The sequence below is a fragment of the Micromesistius poutassou genome (genome assembly GCF_964030765.1).
Source record: "Micromesistius poutassou genome assembly, chromosome: 2".
In the NCBI taxonomy this organism is placed as follows: domain Eukaryota; kingdom Metazoa; phylum Chordata; class Actinopteri; order Gadiformes; family Gadidae; genus Micromesistius; species Micromesistius poutassou.
This window is the reverse complement of record NC_140272.1, coordinates 7,242,235-7,266,884: the sequence shown is the minus strand read 5'-3', so window position 1 is coordinate 7,266,884 and position 24,650 is coordinate 7,242,235. Positions and strand designations below refer to the sequence as shown.

The 24,650-nt window shown below is 44.9% G+C and overlaps 3 protein-coding genes across 3 annotated transcripts; all 3 read right to left on the bottom strand.

Annotated features, from left to right (window-relative positions):
- Positions 1 to 486: 486 nt before the first annotated feature.
- On the bottom strand, positions 487 to 5,021 carry LOC311339352 (GTP-binding protein REM 1-like; the record flags this gene model as incomplete). Its single annotated transcript, XM_084464730.1, has 5 exons — positions 487 to 824; positions 2,669 to 2,858; positions 3,053 to 3,135; positions 3,877 to 4,093; positions 5,016 to 5,021. 5 exons carry the CDS (start codon positions 5,019 to 5,021, stop codon positions 487 to 489), a joined length of 834 nt encoding a protein of 277 aa, XP_084320856.1.
- A 2,030-nt stretch (positions 5,022 to 7,051) lies between these two features.
- Positions 7,052 to 12,932, bottom strand: pnp4a (purine nucleoside phosphorylase 4a; the record flags this gene model as incomplete). The annotated part of the gene is made up of 7 exons (XM_084464827.1): positions 7,052 to 7,192; positions 7,571 to 7,650; positions 8,036 to 8,226; positions 9,835 to 10,010; positions 10,749 to 10,852; positions 11,503 to 11,666; positions 12,910 to 12,932. 7 exons carry the CDS (start codon positions 12,930 to 12,932, stop codon positions 7,052 to 7,054), a joined length of 879 nt encoding a protein of 292 aa, XP_084320953.1.
- Positions 12,933 to 15,100: 2,168 nt separating this feature from the next.
- On the bottom strand, positions 15,101 to 23,639 carry atrip (ATR interacting protein). Its single transcript, XM_084464134.1, has 17 exons — positions 23,473 to 23,639; positions 21,578 to 21,795; positions 21,244 to 21,299; positions 20,928 to 21,098; positions 20,531 to 20,628; positions 20,159 to 20,337; positions 19,789 to 19,876; positions 19,061 to 19,189; positions 18,388 to 18,562; positions 18,068 to 18,100; positions 17,686 to 17,906; positions 17,354 to 17,496; positions 17,107 to 17,192; positions 16,918 to 17,001; positions 16,646 to 16,718; positions 15,996 to 16,178; positions 15,101 to 15,734 (listed from the first exon to the last, which is right to left on the bottom strand). Exons 2-17 carry the CDS (start codon positions 21,771 to 21,773, stop codon positions 15,667 to 15,669), a joined length of 1,983 nt encoding a protein of 660 aa, XP_084320260.1. The 5' UTR covers positions 21,774 to 21,795; positions 23,473 to 23,639; the 3' UTR covers positions 15,101 to 15,666.
- Between the last annotated feature and the right edge of the window lie 1,011 nt (positions 23,640 to 24,650).

The window sequence follows — 24,650 nt, the reverse complement described above, 5'->3', positions numbered from 1 at the left end:
GACGATGATGAGTACAACTGTGTTTGTAGATGATTCAAGTGTGTTTGTGTGTGTGTGTGTGTGTGTGTGTGTGTGTGTGTGTGTGTGTGTGTGTGTGTGTGGATGTGGATGTGGATGTGTTGGTGTGTGTTTGTGTGTATGAGTGTGTGTGTGTGTGTGTGTGTAGCACCCCAGTATCAGTTTCAAACTAACATCAGAGAGCCCAGAGAGGGAGACAGGATTCTGGGCAGTGAGATAGGTTAAAAGGACAAACAGGTATGTGGCGAGTGAGACAGGTAGAGAGGATAGAGAGGTACGTGGAGAGCGAGACAGGTTTACAGGAAAGACAGGGACTTGGAAGGTAAGATGTTCAGAGGACAGACAGGTGAGACAGGCTCAGAGGGAAGACAGGTACGTGGAGGGTGAGACAGGCTCAGAGGACAGACAGGTACGTGGAGGGTGAGACAGGCTCAGAGGACAGACAGGTACGTGGAGGGTGAGACAGGCTCAGAGGACAGACAGGTCATGGCAGCTCTTGGAGCGGGCCTTGAGAGCGAGGTGCTGGTTGTTGCGGGCGGCCAGGCCCCCCAGGAAGCGGCGAGCCTTCTTCGCCAGGCTGAGGGGGGGGGGCCCCGAGCGGGCCGGGCCCCCGTCATGGGGCCCCGGGTGGGCCGCCCCCCCGTCGCGTGGCCCTGAGGCTGCCGTGCCTCCGTCGTGGGGGGGCTGCCGTCTCCGCAGGCGGATCTGTCGCACCACGCCCTGGAACAGCTCGCCCACGTGGTGGTGAAGACACGCCGACGTCTCGATGAACTTACAGTCGAACATGACCGCACACGCACGGCCTTCTGGGGAACAAGACAACACAGTTAGGCCTGCGAGGCACCGGATGGGAAAGTGAAAACAAAGACCAGGGGTGGAGCAGGCTTCAGGAGGTGAGGGGGTGGAGGTTTGACGGACCTCGGTTTAACTGATAAACAGAATGAGAGCTTAAGGAATGTGCCTACGAATACGTTTTGTACAATGTACTATATTATCAAATGCCCCCTTTGCGGTTACTCTGTATACCAAAATATAACTTTATAATTTTTCATAATAGACTTTGAGACAAAGGTAAAGGAAAGGTAATCTCATTTTGATTTGATATGTTATTGAAATAAATATGTCCAGTCTCCAAAGGACTTGGACTAAAGACTTCTGGTTTCTGCTGTGCTTAACCACCCTCGTTAAAGTAGACATACACCAGAAACAAGCTATGGACAAGAAATAAGAAATAGACCTCCTCTTTACCATAGGGACGAAACTCAAAACTGGATTGTGCACGGAATAGTAATACTACAAAGGAGTCCCAGAGAGGTAAGGGCTCTTACCCCGACCGTTAGAGAAGAATGATACCTAGCAAGGTTAAATGAGACCTCTAAAGAGAGATGGGACAGACCTCGCTTGGGTCTAGACTCTAACTCTGGAGATGTTAGTTTAACCAGTGACTGAAATCCATCGTAGGAGGAAACAAGAGTTAGACCTCTACTTACTACTTTACTTTCAATAAAAAATATAAAAATAAAGGTCAGTTTATCCCCTACAATTAAAACAGAAATGCACTTAAGCCGCGGTGACCCATACTGTTACTTTATGCGATGGTCCAAAGGCTGAATGAACCTGATCTATTTCGCAAGCTATCACATCGTGTCTTCCTCTCACCCTCTTACAGGCAAGAGCAGCCTTCTCACGTTTAAAACTAATGCTGTCTATCCAGTGCACCATCATTCCTAAGTAACTTTTGTTGTTGGCAGACCAAATGTCCGCGGTGGTGGACACATGATCCAGGGACTCAAAAGTTATTTTGAGTTTCGATTCCATGTCGGAATAACACTTGTCCAGGTAATGGGATAATGTTTTCCTGTCGAATGTTGGCTTGCGCGTCGCGGGTATTTTATCTAGTATTTTTCTAAATCTGGGTTGCGACAGTTGAAAGACGCCTGTCGCCTGGGCATAGGGTGCATTTGACTTGAATATTTTTGTCCTTTCAAGTTATAAACTGAAAGTAATCGCCACTGGCCAAAACCCCCTGTCTCCGTCTCCGTCTCTCCATCTCCATTTCCCTCTCTCCTTCGCACCAGCAGCAAACACAGCTTGCGCAGGAACACGCGTTCCTATAGTCTAGTAAAGTAGTGTAGTTACCAATATTTTTAGTGTAATGCGTTACTTTACTTCGTTACCCAAAAACGTAATATCGTTACTGTAATCCGTTACTTTGTAACTCGTTACCCCCAACACTGGAGGTCCTACTTTCTACAGAGACCGAGAGAGGTCCTACCTTCTCAAAGACCTAGAGAGGGAGGTCCTACTTTCTACAGAGACTGAGAGAGGTCCTACCTTCTCAAAGACCTAGAGAGGGCCTACATTCTACACAGACCTAGAGAGGTCCTACCTTCTCAAAGACCTAGAGAGGGAGGTCCTACTTTCTACAGAGACCGAGAGAGGTCCTACCTTCTCAAAGACCTAGAGAGGGCCTACATTCTACAGAGACCTAGAGAGGTCCTACCTAATACAGAGACCTAGTGAGGTTGTTCCTTCTCAAAGACCTAGAGAAGGAGGGCCTACCTTCTACAGAGACCGAGAGCGGTCCTGCCTTCTACAGAGACCTAGAGAAGGGGGGGCTACCATCTACAGAGACCTAGAGAGGTCCTACCTTCTATAGAGATGTCTCTGGACCGGACCAGGTCCGACTTGTTTCCCACCAGGATGATGGGGATGTCGTCGGCCTGTCGTAATCTACGGAGCCGGATCCGCAGCTCGGAGGCGGACTCAAAACTAGAGCGATCGGTGATGGAGTAGACGATAAGATACGCACTGGCCTTCTTCATCACATCCTCTTCCTCCTGACCAGTAACACACTGATGATTAAAGTCAGTCAATATGAAGCTTTCCTTACTATAGACCCCTTATCTTATCTTACTATAGAGCCCTTACCTTACCTCACTATAGACCCCTTATCTTATCTCACTGTAGACCCCTCATCTTATCTCACTATAGATTCTAATCCTTAAGGTCAAGGTTATTCAGGTTATATTACCGTTTTGTCCGTATCCCACGTATCCATGACGACCAGTGTTGTCTCTTCTCCGTCGACTGTCAGCGTTCTTTCGTAGTGGTCGCCTTGGAAACAGTAACAAGAAGACAAATGAAACATATTAGATTAATTATCATACATTGCATGTCTTATGAATTCTGGCCACAACTAGCGATGTGTTAGCCAACTAGCGATGTGTTAGCCAGATAGTGACGTGTTAGCCAGCTAGCGATGTGTTAGCTAGTTAGTGACGTGGTAGCTTACCTGGTGTGGTGTGTGCCAAGCTAGTGTGGGGACCTTTAATTTAAACCTAGAACTGTGCTATACAAATAAAATTTACTATTATTATAGCCTTACCAGTTTTGTGTAAGCTAGTGCCTTGTTAGCCTTACTAGTATTGTGTGAACAAAGCTGGTGTTGACTGAGCCAAGCAAGTGTTGGGATTGCCTAGTTAGATTGTGTTAGCCTAGCTATTGTTGAGGTCAGGGAGGTGGAAACTCTGCTGATCCATAATGCCATCCACCGCCCCAGGCCCAGCCAATCCCAGCAGAGTGTGTGGTTCAATCAATTAATGATGGAGATGAGTTAGTCAAGGTTATGGACAATGTCATGAAAAGACACACAGTACAGAGACGGGTCATTAAGAAGCAGGTATGGGTTAGACAGTGAACACAGAGACTTTTCCCAAATATCAAATATATGTTAATGATGATTTAATATGTTCTCTCCAGACGCTTTGCGACGCTGTTACCACGGTTACCACGATAACCACGATGAGACATCACTAGTTACAGTGGTAACCGATGGTAACAGTAGTAACTACCCACCCCCGGGCAACTCCTCCTTATTGGAGACTCCAGCGAATATTCCAGCCAGACTGCTCTTCCCGACGCCATGGTCTCCTAGCAACAGCACGCGATACAGGAAGTCTTTGTAACTGTTGCCTTCGTCAGAAAGCCACCGGTCCCAGAGCACTGTGTCTCCCAGCTGATAGGATGACGAGAGGCCCAGGGGGGCGTGCCCTCGCTGGGAGGCGTGGCCTCGCTGGGGGGCGGGGGCAGGATGAGGGGCGGGGTTTAGCGCTGCCAGGGGGGCGGGGCTGGAGCGGCAATGAAGGGGCTCCTCTCTTGGTTTGTTTAGGGTCATGTTACTATGGTTACTGCATCAGCACCAGGACATCCTGTATCCGTCCATTTATCCATCCAGGTAGATCAGATCTATATTAGAGATGTAGAGAAGAGATGTTGGATATATTTCAAATTCAAATCTAGTTCACACACCTAGATTAGAGATGTAAATTACATGCATATAGCAATTTAAATTATATCTACATTAGAGATGTAGATTTGAGATTTAAATTCTCTCTGGCTAGAGTAAAAGAGCCATAGTTTAGTTATAAACTGTAAAGCCCCATATTTTTACAATCCGTAAAGATCTAGTTTTACAAACTGTAAAAATCCATACTTTAACAAACTGTAAGATCTATATTTTTACAAACTGTAAAGATCTAGTTTACAAACTGTAAAGATTCATAGTTTAACAAACTGTAAATACCTAGTTTAACAAACTGTAAAGACCTATAGTTTATCAAACTGTAAAGACCTAGTTTAACAAATCGTAAAGATCCATAGTTTAACAAACTGTAAAGATCTATAAATTAACAAACTGTAAAGATCTAGTTTTACAATCTGTTATTATCTATAGTTGAGCAAACTGTAAATATCAAGTTTAACAAACTGTAAATATTAGTTTAACAAACTGTAAAGACCAAGAGAGAAAAAATAGAGATTCTAGAGAATTATAAATACTACACTATCAAGGAATTTGAAATACTGCCAGGTATGAGTATTTAAAATACTTTTTGGTACTCTACAGCATTCTCCCAACACAAAAACGCGCAGAGATGATGGAATAAAAAAACACAATAATAACACAACACCATAATAACGACTAAATGTTCACTTACCAACATGGTGCCTCTGTAGGGGCTGCTACAGATAACAGATAGTGGATGGAGTTCATGCTCCACCACATTCATGCATCCTCTCCATCCTACAACCTAGTTGCCCACTGAACCCTGTTTACCAAACAACCCCCCCCCCTCTGTCTTTGTCACTCTATTCGTCTCTCTCCCCCTTCTCTTTCTCTCTGTCCTGCTCTCTCTCTCCCCCTTCTCTCTTTCTCTGTCCTGCTCTCTCTCTCCCCCTTCTCTCTTTCTCTGCCTGCTCTCTCTCCCCCTTCTCTTTCTCTCTGTCCTGCTCTCTCTCACCTTCCTCTCTGTCCTGCTCTCTCTCACTTTCCTCTGTCTCTTTCCCCCTTGTCTCTCTCTCTCTCTGTCTCTCTTTCTTTCTCTCTCTCTGTCTCTCTCTCTCGCTCCCCTTTCTCTCTCTCCCTCCCCCTTCTCTCTCTCTCTCACCTTCTCTCCCTCCCAGTCTCTCCCTGTACAGCCACACATGGCTAGCCAGCGTCCAAACAGACGATGGTGTGAAACCAGATCCTCGTAACCTGTCTGAAAAGTTCCACAACGCCGTTAAAAATGCAAGAGCGGAATCACAGGGATATCTCTCTCCCTCCCTCTCTCTATCTCCTCCTCTATGTCTCCTTCTCTCTCTCTCTTCCCTCTCTCTTTCACCTTCTATATCTCCCTCTCTTTCTCTCTCCCTCCCTCCCTCTCTCTCACTACATCGCTCCTCTCCTTAGTTTCCTCTGCTTTGTCTACTTGGAAACCCAACACAACTACAGGCAGACAGACAGGGTGGAGGCAGACAGACAGACAGCTAGACAGACAGATAGATAGTCAGGGTGTGAAAGAGGCAGCAGCCATTGATTAATTGATCTTTAACAGCTAAGTTTGACATCAAATATGACGACAACTGTCTGTCTGTCCCTGATGGTCTGTCTGCCTGTCTGTCACAGAAAAGATCTGGCTGTTGGTCATGCCACAGACAGTGAAGGAAGTGTTTGTGTTCTTACTGACTGTAGGTGGTTCACTAGGGACTAGCATGTAGCTCCTCTAACAGCCTTAGGTGGTTCACTAGAGACTAGCATTTAGCTCCTCTAATGGCCTATAGATTGTTCACTAGAGACTAGCATGTAGCTTCTCTAACGGCCTCTAGGTGGTTTACGGTAGAGACTAGCATGTAGCTTCTCTAATGGCCTCTAGGTGGTTTACGGTAGAGACTAGCATGTAGCTTCTCTAATGGCCTCTAGGTGGTTTACGGTAGAGGCTAGCATGTAGCTTCTCTAATGGCCTATAGATTGTTCACTAGAGACTAGCATGTAGCTTCTCTAACGGCCTCTAGGTGGTTTACGGTAGAGACTAGCATGTAGCTTCTCTAATGGCCTCTAGGTGGTTTACGGTAGAGGCTAGCATGTAGTTCCAATGGGCAACGGGGACGCTGTGCTAGGCTAGGCTAAGTAAAGCTACTGGTACAGGCTGATGCATACTTCGTTTTGATAAAAACTTTATTTTGCAGGAAGATTTACCTACAAAAATGATATAAAGGAACATAAATCCGAGTTATTTCCACGTTTTTATCAAACATAAGTAAAAAGTCACAGCAATGACACATTTTTTATCAACCGTTGAAATAAATAACATTAACTAGAACATAAATATCTGAAACATATTTCAATTACAGTTGTGCCATAGTTCATATGTAGCCTATATACTTCAAATTAATACATTAAAAAAAAAATTATAATAATAAAAAAAATTATATATATATATATATATATAGTTTATATATAGTTTATATCTAGGTATATATCTATATATTGTTTTGATGTACAATTATATCTCACATATATATTATTTATATCTATAAATATAAATATCTCGGTATAGTTTTATAGTTTATATCTACGTATATATCCAATCTATATAAAGTTAAATATTAACTGTATGTGTGGGTGGGTGTGGGTGTGTGCGTGTGTGTGTGTGTGTATAGGAGTTTGTGTATGTGTCTAACAGTGTGTGTGTGTGTGTGTGTGTGTGTGTGTCTAGGTGTGTGTGTTGTTGTTCATGTCCATCCTGCCCACCAGCTGGGTGATGAGCATCTGGAGGGAGTGCGACCTCATCTTGCCGACCTCCAGGACTCCTTCATGGTTCACCTGCTCCTCGTCATCGTAGCTCCTCACCACCTGGACACACAGGGAGCACGTTTACCTCCTGGTCAGCATACGGATAGCTGCTAGTTAGCCACTGTTAGCTCCTAGTTTGCACCTGTTAGCTCCTAAATAGCACCTGTAACCTCCTATTTAGCACCGGTTAGCTCAAATTTAGCATCTGAAACCTCTTATTTAGCTCCAATTAGCACCTGTAACATTCTAATTAGCATCTGTTAGCTCCTAATTAGCACCTGTTAGCTCATATTTAGCCTCAGTTAGCTCCAAATTAGCACCTACTAGCACCTGGTTGGCTCCTACTTAGCACACTAAGCAACATATACATGTCTCAGTACAGGGTGTAGTAGCAGTAAAAAAAGTACTAGTACTAGTATTAGTTTTAGTACTACTTACCTTGTTTGTGATGAGCGACAGACCGAACACTCGTAGTCCACAGTGAGAAGCCACCAGCACCTCCGGTGCAGTACTCATCCCTACAGAACGCAGTATTAGTACTGTAGTACTCGTCCCTAGAGAAGGCAGTATTAGTACTGTAGTACTCATCCCTACAGAACGCAGTATTAGTACTGTAGTACTCATCCTTACAGAATGCAGTATTACTACTACAGTACACAGTATTAGTACTGTAGTACTCATCTCTACAGAACACAGTATTACTACTACAAAACTCATCCCTACAGAATGCAGTATTACTACTACAGTACTCACTAATACATAATGTATAATGTATATAATATATACAAAATGTACGTACCGACAGCGTCCACCCCTAGTCGATACAGTAGTTTATATAATGTATATATAAATAATGTATATATAATATGTATAATGTATATAATGTATATAAAATGTAAATACCGACGGCGTCCACCCCGAGCCGATGCAATAGTTTGGCCTCGGCGACGGTCTCGAAGTTGGGCCCGCCCACCATGGCGTACACGCCCTCGTGGACAAACTGGCCCACTCCCATCTGCTTCACAATGTCCATCGCTAGGCAACGGAGACCCTTATCGTACACACTGGACATGGCGGGAAAACGCGGACCAAACCTGGAAATACACGAATACTCTCGACTAAATACACAAATACTTTCTAGAGATTAGACAAATACCCTCTAGTAAATACACAAATACCCTCTAGTAAATACACCCTCTAGTAAATACCCTCTACTGAGTACACAAATACCCTCTACTAAATACACAAATACCCTCTACTAAATACACAAATACCCTCTACTGATTACACAAATACTTTCTACTAAATACACAAATAAACTAGGGTACTAAATGCACAAATACTTTCTACTGAATTGTAGCGTATTCTAGCATTATAGCATATTCTAGCATGCATCAGGCCAGATATGTCCTTGGCGACCGGGGGGTATTCCATCAACCAGGCTAAGCGCAAAGCCGGGCTTATTTCGCTTAGCCAGGCTTCTTTCAGCTAGAGTTGCGTTCCATGAACGTGACTTAAGGGAATCTCCTCTAAGTAACCGTGGCAATTTATCCGACCAAACTAACCTGGTCGGGAGCAGGTTAAATGTCAGGCTAACTTGAGCGGTGTTTCAGAGAAATCCATCTGTTAGCAACAATTGTACCATCAGGTTCCACCAAGCCTAGTCCTCACAATTTTGTCATAAATGTACATATATGAAGTACAAACTACGTATATTTTCACTAAGGATCTAAGATTAAATGATGCAAATGAAATAATTCAATGAATTGCTATCTATTGGTACTGTGGCTATTTTTTCAACACATTTTTACACAAATCTATCGCGTAATCAGCAATCAGCGGCTGGGTGAATTGTCTCACTTGCCCTGTGATACGCGCGACCCGGGTCCGCGAGTATTTCATAGTATTCTTGGCGTTGGCTTCATTTTGTAATTCCCTTTATTCATTTTATTAATTCCCTAATTAAGAATATTCAAAGAAATGGAAAATAAATGGCATGAAAAGTTCTTTGATTTCTCTAGTAATCCTTCCTATATTACTAATTACATGGGGATTGAACCCCGGACGACTGGGTGCAAGTCCGACACGTTAACTCGAGACTATCTCCCTGCTTTCAAAGCAATGGTCAATATTCAATTAAAATATGTTACTGTGTGTTCACACCGCACATTGAAACGTGTCGCGGGGCGACACGTTTCAATGCAAAGTGAACGTAGAGACGCGTATCGGGCGAAATTTTTTGTCGCCGTGTATCTACCTGTCTGTGGTCAGACAGGTAGATAAGATTTGATTGACGGGGTGACAGTTTTCCCCAAAACGGGCGGGCACGTTCACGTGGATTTGTCGCGCGAATGAGCGACAGATTTCGCAGAAGTTTAAATATTTCAACTTCTTTCACGGCATTCGCGGTGAGACAGCCAATCAGCGTTCACTCCCTGTGGGTAACGTGGGTGAAGTAACGTAAAACAGCCAATCAGCGTTCACTCCCTGGGTGACGTCACGTAACAGCCAATCAGCGTTCACTCCCTGGGTGAAGTAATGTAAAACAGCCAATCGGTGTTCAGCCAGCACGTCGGGACGGACAACGCCCCTTAACTGTGGTACAATGAGAACATACCACAGCCTGTCGTGATCTATTGCTTAAATATAATATATGATATAGTCTATAATATAAAATAGATACTATAGTGTATAAGCCGTACTTGTCGTCGTTGGGCCCGGTCAGGGGGTTGAGCCCGGCCAATCCTGGGACGTTGACGTGGTCTTTGATGATCATGATGTCACCGGGCTGGTAGCCGTCAGCCAATGAGCCGGCGGCGTTGGTGACAATCAGAGTCTCCACCCCCAGCAGCTTGAACACTCGGACCGGGAAGGTGGTCTGACCACAGACAGGTAGATACACAGGTGCACAGATAGACAGATGGACAAGGAGGAGGACAAACAGACAGGTAGACACACAGACAGGTAGACAGACAGGTAGCACATGGACAGGTAGGAGGACACACAGACAGGGAGACAGATAAACAGGTAGGAGGACACACAGGTTACGTTACAACCAGGAAAGATGGTAACATAATATAAACAGGAATATATTGTGTTACCATGGTAACCTCGAAAGATACTATTACAACCAGGAAAGTTAGCATGGTTACGTAACAAAAACAGGACATTATTGTTTTAACCAGTAACCTGTCTCCCCTCTACCAGTAACCTGTCTGTCTCTCTGTAGCAGTAACCTGTCTCTCTCTACCAGTGACCTGTCTCTCTCTCTCTGTACCAGTAACCTGTCTCTCGACCAGTGACCTGTCTCTCTCTCTGTATCATTAATGTTTCTAAGAGAGTGCCCCTCATAAATGTGGACACGTGTGTGTATGTGTGTGTGTGTGTGTGTGTGTGTGTGCTAGTCTTGCCAAGCGAGTGTCCCTCATATATGTGGACGTGTGGGTGTGTGTGTGTGTGTGTGTGTGTGTGTGTGTGTGTTTGTGCTTGTGTGTTTGTGCTTGTGTGTGTGTGTTTGTGTGCGTGTGTGTGTGTGTGTCTGTGCTTGTGTGTGTGTGTGTGTGTGTGTGTGTGTGTGCTTGTGTGTGCGTGCATGCGTGCGTGTGTGTGTGCTCACCTTGCCGAGGGAGTGTCCCTCATACATGTGGAAGCGACCCTGCATGCACACACAGCTCCGCCCCTTCATCTCCCCGAACACCAAGCGACCTGCATGACCCTGCACTACACACACACACACAAAAAATTTGTGAAAAAAAAGTTTTTACTAATAGTTTAGTTAACTTGAACTGTTGTTTATTTATATATAATAAAAGCAATAGCATAGTTCACTGAAGCCTAAAAATATGTTGATTGCTGGAGAGGGTGGAAATGTTGTAAAGCAATAGGCACACGGTGAGTGAACTCGATAGTAGGCTAAATTGCCGGCGAACAAAGCTACCGTCTTTAGCCTAGCCTTCTCTCTGAAGGACGCTACAGTGTGTTGCATAGCAACCGCCGTACACTTTGCAGGCAGCCAGGAGGGACTACTTTTTGGTATTCGTTAAAAAAAATGCTTTTCGGACTCCGCTTTTTCAAAATTGACGGTGTCTATGACTTTCATTTCGCCATACTTACATAACCGTTTTATAATATATATATATAATATATAATAATATAATATATATATATCACTTCAGTCAGTGAAATGTTCTCATTATACCACAGTTAAGGGGGTCGCCGTCACTCCGCTGCGCGTCGGGACGGACAACGCCCCTTTAGTTATTGCGTGTGCGACATAACTGTGGTATAATGAGAACATACCACAGCATGTCGTGATCTATTGCTTAAACATACTATACATACTGTATATAGTGAGTGAGTGGTGTATGTACCGGTGCTCTGGGGGAAGCCGGGGATGTCTGCGTAGGGGAAGAGCTCCGGATTCTTCAGGCTGTCCGCCAGCAGACCCAGACCCGAGCCACAAATGATGCCCACCAGGGGGCGCTGCTTAGTCTGGGACAACAGCCAATCAGCTGTCTTCTGGTAGTCGTCATGGCTACAAAGATAAACACACCGTCAGAGGAAAGGTGAAGAGAGAGGAGAGGAAATGAGAGAGAAAGGAGGAGAGGATGAGAGGAGAGGAGAGGTGATGAGATGAGAGAGGAGGTGATGAAAGGAGAGGAGAGGAGGAGGGGAGGAGAGAGAGGAGGTGATGAGAGGAGAGGAGATGAAGGGAGAAAGGAGAGAAGTTGAGGAGATGAGAGGAGAGAGGATGGTGAGATAAGATGCGCGCGCGCGTGCGTGCGTGTGTGCGTGTGTGTGTGTGTGTGTGTGTGTGTGTATATGTGTGTGTGTGTGTGTGTGTGTGTGTGTGTGTGTGTGTGTTTGTAAGAATCTGTTAATCAGTTAATTGACGACCCCCGTTTGTAGTACAACCGATCAAGAGGGGAGACTCGCCTTTCTTTAGTCTCCTCTTTGAGACAACTTTTAAACTCGCAAATAAACTCCCACTAAACTACTGGTCATGACCGCGTCCCACTGGTAGAAGTCTGAGATCTAGTGTTTAAGAACGAGTCTACGGTTTGAGGCTAGGTTCTTAGTGCCTGGCTGGTTGTCTGCTTCCTGTTAGCAGCAGTGAGCTAGGCTGTGTTTCTACATGCTGATGAATTTTAAAACTATCCTTTTCATGCCATGCTATCTGCTCAAACGATGAGTCACATGAATGAGACATTTGAGACTCAGATTCCAAAAGCATTAACCTTATCATTCTGTGACACACTTTTTTATTATTATTATTATATATATATATATATATATATATATATATATATATATATATATATATATTCATAGTAATACTACTTCTTATAAATGATCATGCCTATACTACTATGCATCATACTAATTATACTACTCATCATTTTACTACTGGTACGGCAACATATAACAATACTACACTACTACAACTATTAATGCTTATACTAGCCTACTAGTAATTAGACTAATACTTTAGTTTAGCTGATTTTACACAAAAGCACTTATTTTCTAGTTATATATTACATGACCTGCGGAACATGCAGACTCACTTCTGATGGTTAATAATAATCAAATATTAATAAATTGCTGATTCTGAGGACGTCGGTTTACGATCGAACAACTTTTATGACCAGACAGCCTCACACTTTTAAACAAACACATCTCTAACTGTAACTATTATTTTGTCTCAAGAAAAAAATATTCATATTCTATTCATGTATTATTCACATATGAACACATGACGTCATAAAAACACCTCTTACTTGATCTGCTCTTTGCTGTGCATGATGAGGATGATGAGGATGATGAGAGTGAGTCCTGGTAGTGTCTGGAGAGTGAGACTATGGACAGTGTTTTATATGGAAGATGCTGATGGGGTGAGAGAGAGACAGAGAGACAGAGAGAGAGAGAGAGAGAGAAATTGATTTGCCTCCTACCATGTGATCATGTCTGATTGGCTAACGACCTCCTCCATTCACACTGATGGACCAATTAGACAGCGTGCTGCAGAGGTGCACCAGAGGCGGGATTCTGGGAGTTAGAGTTTATTAACTCAAACCCAATCAGGAAGGCATGTTAGGAATAAATGTTGTCATGTGACCGAGGTCAGCCGACTGCTAATGCAGTCCTGCTCTACCCTTATTACACACACACACACACACGCACAGTAATTGAGTGTGAGTGCTGGTTTCAGGTCAGCTCTTACCAGCATGTGAGATGGATTTGCAGTCATAAGACTTAGAGAGAGTGACCTGTGTGTGTGTGTGTGTGTGTGTTAAGATGCATATATGTGTCATATATATATAGGCACATGTATGTGACTGTGTGTGTGTGTGTGTGTATAGACACATGAAAGTGTGAGAATGTCTGTGCGTATCTGTTTAAAAACTTCTAATAACAATTTATCATCTTGTAATTCTAAACCCTGACTAATCTGCTACTGGTTACACTGGTAGCTGCCCAGTACAACCAGAGTCTTATACTTGTTCTACTGGGAGCTGCCCAGTACTACCAGAGTCTTATACTTGTTCTACTGGGAGCTGCCCAGTACCACAACAGTATGCTACTGGTTCTACTGGGAGTTTTCCAGTACTACCAGAATCTTCTATTGGGAGTATAACCAAATTTGCTACACTGGGAGCTGGCAAGTACCACCATGGTATGCTACTGGTTCTACTGGGAGCTTTCCAGTACCACCACAGGCTGCTACGGTTTCTATTGGGATATGGTAGCTAGATAAACTGCCCAGTGTTAAAGGTTACAGATCTTCTCTACAATGATTAATTTAAGGTCAATATTTATATTTAGTGTCGCACACAATCCCCACACACACACACACACACACACACACACACACACACACACACACACAGGATTGTGTCCTCGCCAGATGCTGAGAATGTTTCAGACAGTGAGTTGTGTGAGTATGTCACAGATCCACACACGTCACGTGAAATACCTCAGGATACCCATAACAACCAGCAGGTCTGTGTGTGTGCGTGCATGTGTGCGTGTGCATGTGTGTGTGACGCGGACAAAAGGCAACACTAATTGGAGAGATGCTGCTGAAAACCGTGTGACTGATGCAGTGGGAGAGTGTGTGAGTGCGTGTGTGTGTGTGTGTGTGTGTGTGCGTGCGTGCGTGCGCTGGTGAGTGAATGAGTGAGTCTCTGTGAGAGATAAAGTCTCTCTTACTCTCTGACTGAAACAGGGAGCTGGAATCCTGAGGTTGGACGGTTTCTCATGTCTTGTAGAACACATCAATTAAGGGAAATACCCTCCAGGCAACTCAACGATAACCCCACTTCAAATACCAGACATATACCGTCATATACCAGATACATACAATCATATACCGTCATATACCATCTTATACCAGATAATACCATCAGATACTGTCATATACCAGATATATACCAGCATATACCAGATATATACCATCATATACCATCAGATTCCAGATATATGCCATCATATACCTGATATATACCATCTTATACCAGATATATACCATCATATACCGTCATACCATCTTATACAAGCATATACCAGATATATACCCTCTTATACCAAATATATACCATCATATACCAGATATATGCCATCACATATCAGATACAAATATTTATATATATGTGTATATATACAGTATATGATAATTGATTTTTATAAAACGGGTGGCTTAAATCAAGCGATCTGATTGGTTCCTAACTGTTGTATAATGAGCGTATACACACAGCTATGACGCCCATTCAGTTTACAGAGTTCCGTATCACTCCACGCAACTTGAACTGTTGTTTATTTATATATAAAAGCAATAACATAGTTCACTGAAGCCTAAAAATGTTGATTGATGAAGAGGGTGGAAATGTTGTAAAGCAATAGGCACACGGTGAGTGAACTGCTCGATAGTAGGCTAAATTGCCGGCGAACCAAGCTACCGTCTCTAGCCTTTTCTCTAGCTACAGTGTGTTGCATAGCAACTGCCGCGCACTTTGCAGGCAGCCAGGAGGGACTACATTTTTTTATTTGTTAAAAAAATGCCTGTCCCTCCGCTGTGCGTCCGGACCGGACAACGCCCCTCAACTGTGGTATAATGAGTACATACCACAGCCTGTCGTGATATATTGCTTAAATATAGCTTGGTTTATGAAAATTGACATTTATATATATTATCATATGGTTGCTGTGCAAATATATTTCACAAAGTCTGTCAATAGATGTTATAATAAAGTTGTGCGTACACATACTGCATCAGGTCTGTTCATTTCATGAAAGATTTTACTAAGAAATCTTAAATCAAAACATCACAACAGTTAAGTTCAGCAGTCAAAGTGAAGTCAAAGTGTCCAAGATTACAGCCAAGAGTCTGTCGCCACGGCAACTTGTGGCAGAGAGTAGTGTGGTGATGTCACAGGGGAGGAGGGGGGGGCATTTTATGATGGGCAGTCCTTCACCAGCTCATCAAGACCTCCCAATCGACCGTTCTGATTGGAGGAGCAGTGCTGTCAATCAGCCAATCAGGTTCCTGATTCAATGTCATCCGTGTCTTCGGCCTCAGAGCGACACACTTCCTCCAATGCCAGCTCTGACAGGAAACAGGAAGTCAACACTCTTCATCAGGCTCATTTGTTCGTGCGTGTGTGTACCTTTGCTGTAGGACGTGTGTGTGTGTGTGTGTGTGTGTGTGTGTGTGTGTGTGTGTGTGTGTGTGTGTGTGTGTGTGTGTGTGTGTGTGTGTGTGTGTGTGTGTGTGTGTGTGTGTGTGTGTGTACCTTCGCTGTAGGACAGGTGTGTGTGTACCTTCGCTGTAGGACAGGTGTGTGTGTGTGCATGCGTGCGTGTGTACCTTCGCTGTAGGACAGGTGTGTGGGACCACTCCTCAGGGCGTGTCTCAGGGCCGGGACCAGCTGGTCGTACATGTGCAACACGGCGCCGCAGCCCTCCGAGAACCCGCCGTGATTACCCAGAAGCCAGTGCAGCAGCAGCAGTGCCTCCCGGAGGACGGCCCACTGAGGCCCGCCCACCGACGCTGTGGATTATGGGTAAAAACATTTACACCATTATGAATAGGTGATATTAATTTGATGTATTATTATTATGATTAAATTTACATAATAAATGTATCGTTACAAACACATCAATATGATACAAATTCTGAAGATATTATGATTAACAATATAATTGGCAATATGAATATATGAATATATGATTTATATAAATATAACATCATAAATATATTATCATTACGAATATAACATTATGGATTTATGATCATTATGAAGATAACGTTATTAATACATTATCATTATGAACATGATAATTGTATTAATATATTATCATAGTGAATATGAGAGGGTTAAGAACATGAATTCAAATATGAACAGTCTCCTTCTCCTGTCTGGTGGTGGAGTCCAGACCAAAGAGGTCACTTCCCTTATGGACCAATCAGGGTTGAGCTGCCTCATGTTCTGGGAGGACATTGGGTGAGGTGGTTACCTGGAGGAGCCGTCTGTCGGTCTCGGAGCTCCAACCACTGGCGATGCACCACCACCACCACCGTCTGCACCACCTGGAGGAGCAACAGCCATCAGCTAGACATCAGCTATCACCTATCAGTGTGTTTGTTGTTTTGTTTGACAGTGTGTGTACCTCAATATAACAGGGACAGTGTGTGTGTGTGTGTGTGTGTGTGTGTGTACCTCAGTATAACAGGGACAGTGTGTGTGTGTACCACGTATAACGGGGACAGTGTGTGTGTGTGTGTGTACCTCAGTATAACAGGGACAGTGTGTTGTTTGTGAGGACCAGACGGACTCTGTCTGGGTCAGCAGTCGGCTCAGCAGCCGAATCACCTGGAACACAATCATCATCAATACACAATCAATGTGTGTGTGTGTGTGTGTGTGTGTGTGTGTGTGTGTGTGTGTGTGTGTGTGTGTGTGTGTGTGTGTGTGTACCTGCAGGTCCAGTAGGGTCCAGTCTATGGCCCGCGGTTCCGGCCTGGTTCTGATGTAGTTGAACAACCTGAGGAACACACAGGACTCTACAACACACACACACACACACACACACACACACACACACACACACACACACACACACACACACACACACACACACACACACACACACACACACACACACACACTGTGTATTGCTGTGTGTGTATCGGCGTGTGTATCGGTGTGTGTGTTGTTGTGTTACCGTGTGTAGAGCAGAGTTGTGCGGCCAGCAGCTGGTGGTCCGCCACACAGCGGAGGAGACTCACACACTCTGAGACCACCTGGAAGCCCCCGACTGCAGAGACACACACACTCACAGCCTGCAGCCAACACACACCCTGCAGCCTGCACGCACACACACACACACACACACAGTTACTTTTAATCTGAGTGAGTGAGAGAGTGAGTGTACCTGTGTATGTGAGTGACTGAGTACCTGTGTGTGTGTGTGTGTGTGTGTGTGTGTGTGTGTGTGTGTGTGTGTGTGTGTGTGTGTGTGTGTGTGTGTGTGTGTGTGTGTGTGTGTGTGTGTACCTGTGTGAGAGGGCGTTCGGCGCTCTCTCCACCAGCACCCTGAGGCTCCTCAGCGCCGTGTGGACCAGCAGGTCCTTCCGCTCCGCTGGGGAGCAGAACTCTGGGTCACACAGCTGCAGCATCTGGACCACCAGACTGGGCCCAGAACCCATCCCAGGACCTGGTCCAGCACATGGTCCAGCACATGGTCCAGCACCTTGTCTGGTCTGCTCTGGCTCCACCTAGAGGAAGCAAGGAGCTAGGATGTAAAGAGGCTTAGTCTAAGAAGGTAAACCATTCAAAGGTAAAACCAGTTGATATAGTAGTAGCAGTATCCAGTATAACCGGTAGCAGCATTAAGTATAACCAGTTCAACCAGTAGCAGCTCCCAGTATAAACTTACCCTGGTCTCCGGCTGCAGTAGCCTCTCCACAACCTGCTCCAAAAGGTCAAAGGTCAGAGGTAAGGAAGAAGAATCACCAGCACATTAGCCATGCTAATAAATACTTATAATGGCATCAAAGACATCGTTAGCACCTAGCACCATTAGTAATTCTACCATGGTAACCCGTGTTTAAACAGAAGATAGGCATGAAAATTAATATCACTGAAACATTAATGTTTATGATGTGACATAAATTATGATATAAGTATTCATGTGTTCATCAACAGGTGAGACGGAGGAGGCCTCCTCCACCAATAAGAGTCCAGATGCGTCATGACCTCATCACTGTGAGCCAGCAGGAGGTTAAGGACCCTGAGGGCGGCCAGTCCTCTGTCTTCCCCGCTCCATCCCGCCTCCTCCCCGCCTCCTCCTGCTCTGCTGCCCAGGGAGTCACACAGCTCCTTCAGGTGGTGGTGGAGCAGCGGGAGGAGGTGCAAGGCTCCTGGACACAACCTGTACACACACACACACACACACACACACACACACACACACACACACACACACACACACACACACACACACACACACACACACACACACACACACACACACACACACATCTTAAGGGAGAGAGGGGGAGGGAGGAGAGAGGAGAAAGGAAGAGAGAGGAGAGAGGAGAGAGGAGGGAGGAGGGAGAGGAGAGAGGAGGGAGGAGGTGAGGAGAGATGGGAGGGAGAGGAGGGGCAGAGTATAGAGGGGAGAGGGGAGAGAGAGAGGAGAGAGGAGGGGGAGAGAGAAGAGAGGAGGAGGGAGGAGAGAGAGGAGGAGGGAGGAGGAGAGAGGAGGGGATGGAGAAGAGAGCGGGAGGAGAGCGAAGAGGAGAGTAAGGAGGAAGGGGAGGGAGGAGGGAGGGGAGGAGAGAAAGGAGATGGGGTAGAAGAGAGAGGAGGGGGAGAGAGGAGAAAGGGATGGAGGAGAAACAAGAGGTGAGGAGAAGAGGAGGAGTACCGTTTGTGGGTCCTGGTCCTGGGGGGAGGGGGAGCCGGTTTATGGGTCATCATGTTGAGTCCAGTCATGGCCAGGCTCTGGAGCAGACTGAAGTGGTCTGTGTTCTCCTCCAGGACACGCTGATCTGGTCTAGAGGAGGAGACCGCGGACAAAAGAACAAAACACATCTCATTACGTCATCAGGGACGGCCTGCGCACAACAGCCGGTTCATTAAATACAGAAACACGGGCCTGTTCTATGTATAGATAGGAGGGCTGAAACCACAAACACACACACCGGTACGGGGGAGTCAGGGTACAATACGGTACAGGATTGTGGGGTCACATTGTAGCAATGAACACACTGTGTGTGTGTGTGTGTGTGTGTGTGTGTGTGTGTGTGTGTGTGTGTGTGTGTGTGTGTGTGTGTGTGTGTGTCTGTCTGCCTGTAGTGTGTGTGTGTATCTGTCTGCCTGTCTGTAGAGTGTGTGTGTGTGTGTGTGTGTGTGTGTGTGTGTGTGTGTATCTGTCTGTCTGCCTGTCTGTAGTGTGTGTGTGTATGTCTGTCTGTAGTGTGTATCTGTCTGCCTGTCTGTAGTGTGTTTCCGTCTGTCTGTAGTGTGTGTGTGTGTGTGTGTGTGTGTGTGTGTGTGTGTGTGTGCGTGTCTGTAGTGTGTGTGTAGTGGGTGTCTGTCTATCTGTAGTGTGTGTCTGTCTGTAGTGTCTGTATATCTGTAGTGTGTGTCTACCTGTGAGGGGGGCCCATCAGGAGGTGGCAGAGAGACAGGGAGCTCGGAGACAGGTAGGGCTGCAGTAGGAGGCTGAGGAGACCTACACCTGCACACACACACACACACACACACACACACACACACACACACACACACACACACACACACACACACACACACACACACACACACACACACACACACACACACACACACACACACACACACACACACTTTTAACAAATGTATTTCTGCAGTGTCTACTACACAAGTTTGTTTTGAAACCTTTACAGGCCCTTTGTCTAAAGGAGGTTGGGGTGCAGACAGGACAGGCTATGTGAGACTCAGACAGACAGATCACCTACAGATAGACAGGTAAGAGTCGTACCATCTGGTCTGGCAGGGGCTTTTGGTTCCCCGGTCAGGGTTGTACCATCTGGTCCGGTGGGGGTGGTCTTGGGGGGGAGCTGGGCAGCAAACGTCTCCTTGGTGATGAAACTACTTCCTGCTGGAGATGGACTACCATTCCCATGATGCACCTGGGCGGAAGAGGCGTGCACTCTGGGACTTCAAAGAGACATAAGAGCCAATTAGAAACATCTAATACTGCCCGATAACCCCCCAACCCATCCCAACCAACCAGATCTGACTAGTTAGAGCAGTAGGTACTAGTTAGAGTATCAGGGACTAGTAAGATGTACTAGTTAGAGTAGCAGGACTCTTTGGAGAAGCAGGGAGGAGGAGGTGTTTGATGTCTCACCTGTTCCTGGGCAGAGGGGAGGAGTTCTTCACCAGTTTACTCCTCGTCTCGTTGATCTCAGCCTCCTTGAAGTGGAGCTCAGCCTGGAGGGACTGGATCTGAACCAAGAAAATCACAGAACACACTCAGGATCTGAACCAAGAACATCACGGAACACACTCAGGATCTGAACCAAGAACATCACGGAACACACTCAGGATCTGAACCAAGAACATCACGGAACACACTCAGGATTTGAACCAAGAACATCACTCACATTCAGGGTCTGAACAAAGAACATCACAGAACAAATTCAGGTGCAGAATCACAGACAGAGCACACGCATAGGGGTAACATTCAGGTTCTGTGTTGTAAACGTAAAGTGTGGTGGTGCAGCAGGGTGGAGTTTGTTCCTCACCTTCTTCAACAGTTCCTTCTCTTTCTCCTGCTGCTCCTTGTGCTTCTGCTGCTCCAGCAGGAGGCGCTGCTCCTTCTGCACATCCTTCTCCTGCTGGACTCCTCTGAGGGAGTCTCTCAGCAGCCTGATCTCCCCCTCCTTCATCAGTACCTGCTCCTCCACCTCCTTCAGCTGCGCGCACACACACACACACACACACACACACACACACACACAGTTATGTCTTTGTTATGGTTTGGTTATGGGTATGTTAGAGTGGGGTAATGTTATGAAATGTGATATGGTGTATGGTTATATTATATACAAGGGTGATCACCTTCTCTCTGAGCTCTGTCCGTTGGGTCTCCAGCAAGCTCTGGTAGTCTCCTCGGTCTGTAACACACACACACACACACACACACACACACACACACACACACACACACACACACACACACACACACACACACACACACACACACAATTAAGAATAAAGTAACTTGTAAGCTGTGTGAGTGAGTAAGTGATTGTGTGTAATGTGCATGTGTATGTCTGAAATGTATGTGTGTGTGGGTGTGTGTGAATTTGTGTGTGTACCTGAGTGAGTGAGTGAGAGAGTCTAGTGTTGTTACACAATTTTTTTTATTTGAATTCCAGTCAGCCAGACTCACCTTCTTCCCCAGGCCTCCCAGCAGGGTTTCCTTGGCTGTGATTGGCTGTGGGTCTGGCCAATGGGAGAGGTCTGACGGCCTGCGAGGAGATGACGTCTATCTCGTCCAGGTCGTCCTGGGTGAAGTCCTCGTCGTCTCCAAAGCATTCCACCATGCCCTGCTCCCCTCGCAGCCGTTTGGGGGGCGGCGCTTGCATGATGAAGATGTCACACAGGAAGCTGTCACACAGGAAGTAAGATTACCCTCATAGGGTGTTCGTTTTTTTGTTACACAGGAGGTGCTGCTGGGTCTGGAAGACCCATTGCATTTTATGTAATCAAACTTTTTTTTTTTTTTTTTTAATACTCACCAGATGGTTACTTCATCCCAATTGCAAGTAATATAAACAACACATGTTACATTTGTTCCCTTTACCTTTGTTAAATCACATTTATGAATAGAAGTGCCACGCGCGTCAAACTCAGTGTCAGACTCTGAATTTTCAGAAATGTTATCCTCACTTTCTGAAACTATTTCCTCTGCATCACCATCAAAACCCTCTGTCTCTTCAAATATCAACTGTAAGGCAGTCTGAACAGAGAATCGCTTTGCCATCTTGATCAGTTGTGGTATGGAACCACGCTGACAGAGCTCAGGTCAGGTCCCCAAGCTTGGTTCCCGCAAGACAGAGGGTGAAATGTGTGGGAATATGGGTGTAGATAGTGTTGGGTGCTCCAATTTTGCAACAATGTTTCAACCTTGTGCAGGAACAGTGGGTGCACACTGTGGGTGCTCACACCAAGTGCCCATTCACCTGCTTTACTCTCTCCTTCTCTCACACACACACACACACACACACACACACACACACACACACACACACACACACAGAGGAGGAAGGGAAAATGAGGGTGCACAGGACCTATGATTTCCACACTTTAACTAGCTCTGGGTCCACTGGACCCGAACACCCTGTATGTAATATAAATGTGAAGGGGGGGGGGGTCATTGAAAATGTTTTCTGATTTATGTTCCTCACAGAAAATGAGCCAAGGCCAATGAATCTTAGTTCAAAAAATAATTATTTGTATCACTTTTATTAAGCTAAAAACTGAAAACGGGTCCCACAGACCTGAACGCCTTATATGGAGAAGTGAAGGAGTGTACTGCAATATGCCAAGTGTAACTTAGTCCCCGTCGTCTTCATTTTATGCCTGAACTCCACATGTTGTTGTCCACAGTTCCAATATGTAGAAGCATCTTCTAACTGTCCCGCGAGCCCGGCTAAAACATAATGGGGATCCTGCTTTTTCTGCTGCTACCCAAAAATCTGTGGATTAGCCTGATATCCCTGTCTGCCTCTTCTTATGACACTTTCAAAACCAGACTAAAAACATACCTTTTCACCCTGGCCTTTGACTTTTTAAAAATCGTTCTACTCATCATGCACACCTTTTTGACCTTTTGTTCTCCGTGTTATTCGTCCGTTATCATGGATGCTGTTTGAACTTACATGCTGTTGACTCATCTTCTTAAGCTTTTTTCTTTCTGTGTATTATGCACCTCTTCTAAATGTCGGTTCTCTGTGTTATTGTCGGGCTGTATATATTTGACGCTGTTAAGTCACATGCTGGACAGCACTTTGGTCAACTCTGAATATGGACTATATAAATCTTTATGAATATAAATGGCCTTGACTGCTCCACCTGTGCTCCTGTCCTCTGGAGTAGTGAACTCTGGTAGATCTAGTAGTATGAGGGGGCAGGACGTGGTAAATAGGGTCGGACACCCTGCTGTGTTGTGTTGTGAAAGCAGGCTAACTTTCTCCATCTTCAACTCACCATCATCATCATCATCATCATGAAACCAACCAGAGCTGAGACACCAAACCCTCACCGCTTCATCATTTAACTCACCAACAGAGATGTGTGTCCTCAAACAGGTCCGCAGCTCTTCACATACGACCCGACACACCCAAGATCACTTTATAGTGGATATAACACCTAATTAATGTAATGATAAAAGTAGGATACATTTATGTTGTAAACTCATGTATTGTGAAGGAAACACAACGCGCTCAGCGTGCAAGTACACATCCTCCTCTGGCCAATCCCTGAGCGCCGGTCTTCTTCTCTAGGAGAAGCTGCTCATCTGAAGGCTGTCCGCCTCTTTACTGCCCCCTGCCGACAATATAGAGAATCTTATCTATAAAGAGCATATTATTGTATTCAATATCTAACAATTGTTGTATTAAATTTAGAGCATAACATCTTATCTATATTAAATAAATAAAGTCCCTATCAGTGTCGGTTCACATGTATAGCAGTTCTGGTATTCAGTCGCATCTCCAAGAGCTTTTAAAAACAATCCCTCATGCTGATAATTTTAACATAAAAACTTCCAACCAGTCTTTTATAACCTGCGGGAGCTGGTGTTTTATTTTATTCTTGAAATAGACCAAGAGACTTAGAAAAGAAATGTAAAGTAAAAAATAAATACATTGCTATAATATTGTTCAGTAAATATGGTATTATGGATTATTATTTCAGAAATAGTGTTGCTTTGTGTGTTCCATCATTCAATTCAAATTCCTTCAATTCAAATAACTTTATTCTTCCGTTAGGAAATTCACATGTGGAGGAGCAGAAGGGTGTGTCCATACCCAACAGTACATACAACACACACACACACACACACACACACACACACACACACACACACACACACACACACACACACACACACACACACACACGCCTGCTAAGCCTAGTGAATAAATAGTCATAAATTATATTATTATTATTATTATTATATTATGTCTCCCAGCCTCTTGCTGTCTTAATTGTACATTTGCTCAGCCACTGCATGTATTTATCTTTTTTTAACATTTGCATATGAGGTGGTCCGCGAAAGGTCTTGATGACAAATTAATGGTACACCTGAAGTTAAAGGTTGGGAACCTTTGGTCTAGAACAAACTGTGTAGCTCCCCCTATTGGTAGGACTAATGTATTCCTTAATTGTTTAATTGACTTTTATGTAAATGAGAACATTAGGCCTACAGAAGTAGAAGTAGACTTAATTAATGATATATA

Coding starts and splice junctions, on each gene's coding strand:
- atrip (XM_084464134.1), bottom strand. CDS start 21,773: ATGCAAGCGCCGCCCCCCAAACGGCTGCGAGGGGAGCAGGGCATGGTG. Junction 21,300..21,577: donor TGGGAGGCCTGGGGAAGAAG/GTGAGTCTGGCT, acceptor TGTGTGTTACAG/ACCGAGGAGACTACCAGAGC. Junction 17,002..17,106: donor GGACCCTACTGGACCTGCAG/GTACACACACAC, acceptor ATTGTGTTCCAG/GTGATTCGGCTGCTGAGCCG.